This window comes from Trichogramma pretiosum, unplaced genomic scaffold, assembly GCF_000599845.2.
Source record: "Trichogramma pretiosum strain Unisexual culture from Peru unplaced genomic scaffold, Tpre_2.0 scaffold2, whole genome shotgun sequence".
NCBI lineage: Eukaryota > Metazoa > Arthropoda > Insecta > Hymenoptera > Trichogrammatidae > Trichogramma > Trichogramma pretiosum.
The window spans coordinates 4,211,190-4,218,440 of NW_019641687.1; the positions used below are offsets into that span (position 1 = coordinate 4,211,190).

The 7,251-nt window shown below is 45.7% G+C and overlaps 1 protein-coding gene across 2 annotated transcripts; it reads right to left on the reverse strand.

Annotated features, from left to right (window-relative positions):
• Nucleotides 1-467: 467 nt before the first annotated feature.
• LOC106659017 lies at nucleotides 468-5,753 on the reverse strand. Of its 2 annotated transcripts, none has more exons than XM_023461493.1 (9): nucleotides 2,906-5,753; nucleotides 2,553-2,794; nucleotides 2,288-2,468; nucleotides 2,040-2,215; nucleotides 1,641-1,813; nucleotides 1,352-1,463; nucleotides 1,090-1,272; nucleotides 710-952; nucleotides 468-642 (listed from the first exon to the last, which is right to left on the reverse strand). In XM_023461493.1, the coding sequence occupies exons 1-9, from the start codon at nucleotides 5,409-5,411 to the stop codon at nucleotides 562-564; spliced, it is 3,897 nt and encodes a 1,298-aa protein (XP_023317261.1). In that variant the 5' UTR covers nucleotides 5,412-5,753; the 3' UTR covers nucleotides 468-561. The 2 variants fall into 2 exon arrangements, with proteins under 2 accessions (XP_023317261.1, XP_014236769.1); XM_014381283.2 differs by having other exon boundaries at nucleotides 1,641-1,816.
• Between the last annotated feature and the right edge of the window lie 1,498 nt (nucleotides 5,754-7,251).

Sequence of the window (7,251 nt, forward strand, 5' to 3'; positions counted from 1 at the left end):
TTCTCCACGGTGAGCTGTTACACCTGAACGATTTCGTGAAAATGGGCAATTTGGATCTCGTTTCTGCACAAGCTGGTCTTGTTCATGTATTGCGTACATCAGCTGGAGGAAATCTGAATCAACAACTAACGCATCATCAGTCTACTTTGGTTACCCGATTAAAACAAATAGGCACGACGGAAGACGATCCAGCCAAAACAACTGCTGGAGACGACCAAGAGGGAGAAAAAGTTTAGGCCTTTTAAAAAAAATCATTTAATATCAGTATATAGCAATAAATTGTAATGAATCAAAGGTGCCTGTAATATTCAGTTCAAACGATTTGACGTCAAAATATCAAATTTTTGTATTACTTACGCGTTTTTATTACATTTATAGGCTAAAAAGCAAAGGCTTAAGTAAAACTGTGCAACTAAATTACTTTGTATAAGAAGTTTTATAAATAAGATTATTAATTAAACTTGATCATTAGGCCCTTATAAATGTATTATTTTATTTTCCTACACGGCTTAAAATATTAACTTCAAGTACAAGCATTCGAGTATTATCGCGATTATAAGACTAGTGACAGTAATTACAACGCGGATGGCACTTGACACCGTTTTCTCCACATCGACAGCCACCCGAGGTATCTCCTTTGCCCTGAAACCAAGAAAAATGGTAATCAGCCGCTGCCGAGCAACTGGAAAAGGGTAACGATCAAACTTACTCGGGGTCCCCATCTCGGACCTCTGGTGACCCAGCATATCTCGGTCTTGCACATGGAGCAGCGAAGCCAGTCACAACCCCATTTTTTCATGAGCACGACGGCACAAGTGGGACACGGTAGGGCTTCGCCTCGCTCGACCATCTCGTCGAGCATAGCCGCAGTTCTACGTGACTCGTGATCGCCTATGTTCGCATACTTGAGCTCTTGCTGATATTGTCGGCAATTTTTCCCGAAATGAATAGCCTTAAAAGGAAAAAAAATGAATAAAATATCATCCTGCAACTAACTCTTCTCTTTGTGCGGTATAGAGGTAAAGGCGGAAGTGCATAATAACGTTGACACCCCCATTACAGTGGCGGGTGGCAAGTGGCCGTGCTCACCTGGCAGGTGAGGCAATTATTAGCGCGGCAGACCGGACACAGGAAGTTGTTGACGTTGTCGTCGTAAATGCACCAGCCCGGACAGTCGGGCGTCTTGCAGTGAAAGGCCGCGTCGCCGGCATTGTTCTCCGCTTGAGCAATGGATTTGGCCAAGTGCTGTTGGTACACCTCCGCCGATACGAGCTGTTATTACATAAAGTCGAGCCGCGTTATATTTGGCGACGTCGCGCAATTCACGTCACGCGGCATTTGTGCAACTTACGGCTTTGATTTCCCGCTCCTGGAGCACGAAGTCGCACGTGTAGTCCGTGTCTCGGTAGGGACACTTCACCTCGGCCTCCTCGCAATAGCGCACCGTGCTGGCGGCGCACGACCTGTTTCGACCACGAAATATAATTTATTGTCGTTGTAAGCGTGGATCTTTGCCCAGTCGCGCGGTGGCTCGAGTTCGTTTCACTCGTTCGCAAATAGCTCGACTGATTCACGGATAAAGATGGGAACGCGTGTATTTCAATGGCTTGAATCACGCATTATTTTAAGTGAGCGTTTACCTGCAAAACGAGTGAAGACAGTTTCTTAATATGACTCCCTCTTCGGGCCCGCATATCATGAAACAAACGGGACACTCGATGGGTTCTTTGTTCGTGATTATGCCACAGTTTTCTAGGTGTATTAGTTCTTCGTATCTTTTCAGCTTTTCTTCCGGTAAAATTATCTCCGACTCCTGCTAGACAAAAAAAAATACAAAAATTAAAAGTGGCGAATTTCAACTTATTAATATAAACGCGCGAGATATGCTATAGTCACGGTGGAACTTTAATAATACGAAAGCTCAACAATATCGAGGACTTTTATGTATCTTTTTTAGTCTCACGCGTCGAGAAAGAGAGACTGCGAGAAAAAGTTTGATAATTTAAAATTCTTCAAGTTCGTAATTAAAATCTATGTACTTGACGAGCTTGCGGCTCGGGCATCGTTTCCAGTTCGGCTTCAGTTTCCTCGTCTTCTTTTTCGGTGGCTTGAAAAATTTGTTCATCATAATTTTCATCGATTATCTCGACTATTTGAACTCCTTCGTCTTTCTCCGGGCTCTTCTCCTTTGTTTTTGTCTCCTCATCTCGCGGCTCTGAGAAAGAAATTTTTTCCCTTGAATCTCCGGGCGCTATTGTGTATCGAATAAAGAATAACTTTTTAATACCTTGCGGTGCAACTATGTATAGAAATATCGAGGATCCTTCGACTGCCTGCAGCTCCTCTATCGTCGATTTGTCATTGTCAGCTAAATTTCTGCCAATAATCCAGCGCTGAACGTTGCCCGGAATCTCGAATTCAGTGTGTATTTTAATTTTCAACTGCTCCACGGTCGTATCGGCTGCGAGCTGATATATAAGATTCGTCATTTTCATGTTAATGTCAAGAAAGTAAGAAAGAAAGAAAGAAAAAAAAAGAATTGAAAAAGTCACCTGTACGGGTATAGGTCCTTGCTGCGCTTGTTTGTCCTCTATGTACAGATTGAGATTGAGTTTTTCTTTGGCTTGGTTGGATATTTGTCTCACGACGCAGCATTGAATCCTTAACTGCGCCAATTCTTTAGCCAAGACGGCAGCTTGACGGTGATTGCCCGACGCTATAGCCGCCTCGAGCTTCCTCAGCGATCGATTAACCGCTATTGTGTTCATGAAGCGCCGATTTGTCTCTTCCGACTCTTTACCGAGAAGAAAAAGTAAAACGAAACGAACATTTCATATATGTTAATGATAAAAATCCAATTTCAAGGATATTTTATTATCTAAATTGAAACGGCGTAGAGCCTCACCGTCGAGGGCGTCGTCGTGCCGCTGTCTAGAGTCCGGAAAAGCAGCGCCAGTCGCTCCGCTATCCATCGCCGATCGCAAATCAATCTTCTTCCTCGACGTTTCTTCTTCTTTCGACGACGAGCTTGGCCGGGCATTTGCGTACAGTGATTTCTCCATCGCATTAACGAAATCGTTATCTGGGCTCTTCTCCAGCTTGACTGCTCGATCGCCTTCCGTTCGGCCCTTGGGTGGTAAGGGCGGTCCCTCGTTAGCCACTTGACGCACTTTGCCGCTAGTTTGAACGGCTGATGAAACTTTTTTCGGAGATTTTGCACCCTCGGGTGTATCAGATTTGGTGACAGCGCCGATACCTGTGTTGGCGTTCGCTAAAATTTCAACCACCTTGGCAACTTGTTCGGAAATGCTTGGTATGCTTGGTACACCGCTGTCTGTTTTAGCTAAAATTTCACTTTTTGCATCAAATTTGACGTACTCCGGACTCTGACTTCTGTGTGTGGTAGCTTTTTCACGATCAGCTATTGCTTCTTCTATCATTCCCGGCCTGTCATCGAGTTCGCGTCTCAATCTTGCGATTCCCATCGCTACATCGTCTAATTCAGCAGCCAAAGATTTGATAAGTTCTATGTTACTTTTTTCAGTTTTCACGTCGGTTGGTGTATCAATCTCGGAAACCAGGGGTAGTGGTTTGACGTCTGCCACTTTAGGTATCGGTCGAGCATCGATAATCGTCTGAATCGTCCTAATATCTGCCACTGCCGGAATAGGTCTTGTATCGATAATCGTTGGTATATTTGTTACATTTCCTCTGTTTTGTTCGTCCCTACTGTGACACTTGGACGGTTGAACTATTTCGGTAAAAATCGCACTATCCTCCCAATGAGAAGCCCTAGCTGGGGGGAAATACCTATCCATCTCTTTTTTCATCCTGTCATCGGTTTTTGTTTCCTTTGAACATTCTTGGCTAAATCTCTTGGCTTTGGTTTTCGGTGAGCCATGATTTTTAAACATTCCCGACCTCGTGATACTGCCGAATCCATTGAATCTAGGCATGAGAGCTCGCGTCGTTCTTCTAGGCGAGGCGTCGATCGAAGCATTCACTATTTCCTGAACAATGTCCTCGTTGTCCTCCATTCGTCTCTTGAACTCGTCGTTCAATCTGACAGCTTGCAGTATAAGCGAGGCTCGGTGTCTGGCCTGCTCTTCTCGGACTATCGCCGCGGCCTCCCTGTCTAGTTCACTTATGTTCGTTAATATCGAGACTCGTTTACTCTCCTTGTTCGTCTTTTTATCGTTGTCGCGATTTAATAAGCCCAGTTTGTGAAGAGAATTTTCAAAGTTGAATGAATTCGAAGCTGAAGCTGCGTTCTCAGCGGTTTTTACAGGCTCCAGCTTGGTTGGCGAAGGAAGTTGTCTAAGCACGTCGCCATTGCCTCTTTTGATGGATGATTCGCGTGAACCATCGTTACGTTTGTACCAAGGTCGAGGCATGATAATACCTACTTTGGGGATCGATTCCTGTTTCGATGTATCCGCATTGCTTTCCAGATCCTTTTTCGACAACAAGACTCCTCTGCGCAGTACCAAAGTATCGTTACTTATGGTCTGAAAGTCTTGAAGTATGAGTACAGAATCCATGTCGTTGTAGGACGCCTCAGAGGACAAAGTACCCTTGTCGTTGGCTCGTCCCCCGTAACCGGGTGGTTTCGGAGCGGGTCTACGTTCGCGTCGCACTCCGGATCCTCGTCGAGGTTTGTCGCTCACGATCGCTCCAGCCACGTCCAACTCGACCCTCGGCTGACTCACTGTAACAGGTGGGTCCGGTGCTTTCCGCTTACCTTTAACGTGGACTTTTTTTCTCGCTGTCGAAGTAGCCGAAGTACTCGGAGTTAAGGCTCCGGCAACGTCTTCCACAGATTCAACATTTCGCACCTCGTCGTGAGCTTTCACAAACCTTTCGGGATTCGAGGCAGATTTCGCAATCGGTATACTGTCGCAAGAAACGAACGAACTTATCACAACGGGATGAAGGGCGTATCTCGTCTGTATATCCTGCCTATGGGAAAAGTCCGTAGGCAAGGTACAAGTGGACGTAGTGTTGAGCTTTTCACCGGCTAATTTCACGGCACCCGGCGCAAAAGGACCCACGGCCCGACTCGAGTGCTCGAGCGTCAGTAGGCCATCCCCGACATCGCGATGCACACCGCTATGAAAAGCGAAACTCCTCACGGTCGCGGTACTGTAAAAAGTGTCGATACTCGAGGTCGACGGTCTTCTCTTGGGTCGGCGAAAGAAGTGTTGCCTATTGCGAGTGCGTTGGTGCTCGGCGGCGGCGGCGGCGTCGTGCCTCTTGAACCATCTGAAGAGGGAAAATCCAAGCGCGTTGGCTTTGTTGTTGGCGTCGCGACGAAGGACAAAATTATCCGCGCTGCTCGCGGGCTGCTCTGCGGCGCAAGACTGCTGCAGAGGCGCCGCAGCCGCAGCTGGCTCGGTTGAAGCGTTGACCATAATTTCGGCCTGACTCACCCGTTGTGCTGCTCGCACACATACTCGACGCCGATGCTCTTCATTCGTTGATGTATTTATAGCCTGCGTTTATGCCGTGTTTCACAGCCGCCCATCTGCTGGTGCTGCTACGTATACACGTACGTACGTATTCCAGAAATCTCAATTTGTGCAGCAGTGACTTATTTTGTTAATCGCACGGCGACTACGTCGTCTTGGTCGGGTGTCGTGCGCGCATACCGCCTGTGTATAGGTGTGCGATCACTCGCGACCGATGACTAAGCTCGAGGCGATCGAGCGATGATCCGCAGCCGATGCGCGATACCTACTCACGCATGATGTTGGCCGTTGTGCGGATCGCAAATAAACTAAAACATCGTCGTCGACTTTTTCGTGCGGCGAATAAAAGAGAGTGCGCGGGAGCTAGCGAGATACGCACACGCGCGCAAGCGAAGCCGCTAAGAATAGCGCATATACGCACGCACTCTTTCTGCTGCCACTGCTACTGCTCGCGCGCGCGATGCTCTTGGTTATTTTCAAATGCCCGCACGATCGTGAGCTTGTACGAGTAGTCGAGAAATAACAAGTGGAGTAGAGTAGAGTGCAGCTGTGCGATCGTGGAGAGAGGGGCCGTGCACTTGCATGCACGTGAAGCGAGAATTTCGCGAAAAATATGCTATATTTGTTTCAAGCTTTTCGATTTCGAAAAGTTACTTCAATGTTCCGCCGCGGGGCTCTCTGATTAATCACAAAGTATTCCTAATGACTGGCCCTTTAAATATGCACATCGGGTCGTTCTTACGTCCCTTAACGAATGAAAGAGAGCCGATTGATCGACTATATAAAGCTATTAGTCGAGCTTTCGAGCTTTCGTCTCTTGGCGAAAGTTTGGCATTTCAAGTGAATGAATAATTTTTGTTGGAAACTTTTGGAAAAATTTTCACTATGCCGCATTAAACATATTTGCTATCGTGAGTCATTAGAACTAAAAATATAAGGTAGCAAAAATATTTTTCTCGACCTACAACGTTGGCATGGATCGCCAACAAATACTGCGTTGGTAATGGGGAAAAAAATGAAGTAGCTCGAGCTTTTTTGTTCATACTTTATATTACCCAAGAAAATTCAAACTTCATACGATTACTGCGCATACATTTTTCACCACCTACGCGTAAAGCAGCTCGATATATATACTTTTCACGCATCAAAGCGACAGAGCGGCGCGTTCATGCTACATAGTATAGTGCTTTAAAAAAAGAGAGAAAGCGTACACAAGCCACGATATATATAGCAGGGCGCCTGCAAGTATACGACCCTCTGCAAGTGCGCATTCGTCGGGCTCACTAGATGTCAGGCGCGCGAGCACCAGTCAGCGCTATCATAGAAAATTTTAATTAGAGAGTCTCTCGGGCTGGACTAGATAGGAAAAAAAATTACGTGGAAAAAGTATCGAAGTAAACGACGCTTAATACCCCTTGTTGGACATGATTTTTCAGTAGACTCTGAGATTGCCAATGCGCATCTACTGGCGCAGATATTATACGTATTTTGTACATCGAAGTATTGCTATGGGCGAAAAAAAATATGTGCATAGCTATTCGTATTCGTCGATGCATACTTTTTAATCTTCCACTTCTGTTGTAAAAATAATAACTGACCAGTCGTACATGAAATAACAAAGAGAATGAAAGGCCTCGACGTATCGATCAAAACGTCGATAGTATTTATCGCGAGCAGAAAAAAAAAAGGAAGAAAGCTTGTCTTTCATACCGACAATAAAAATTTTTTCTTCTCTCTCTCTCTCTTTTTTTTGTTATAAATTACTATTGGAAAGGGACTGTGT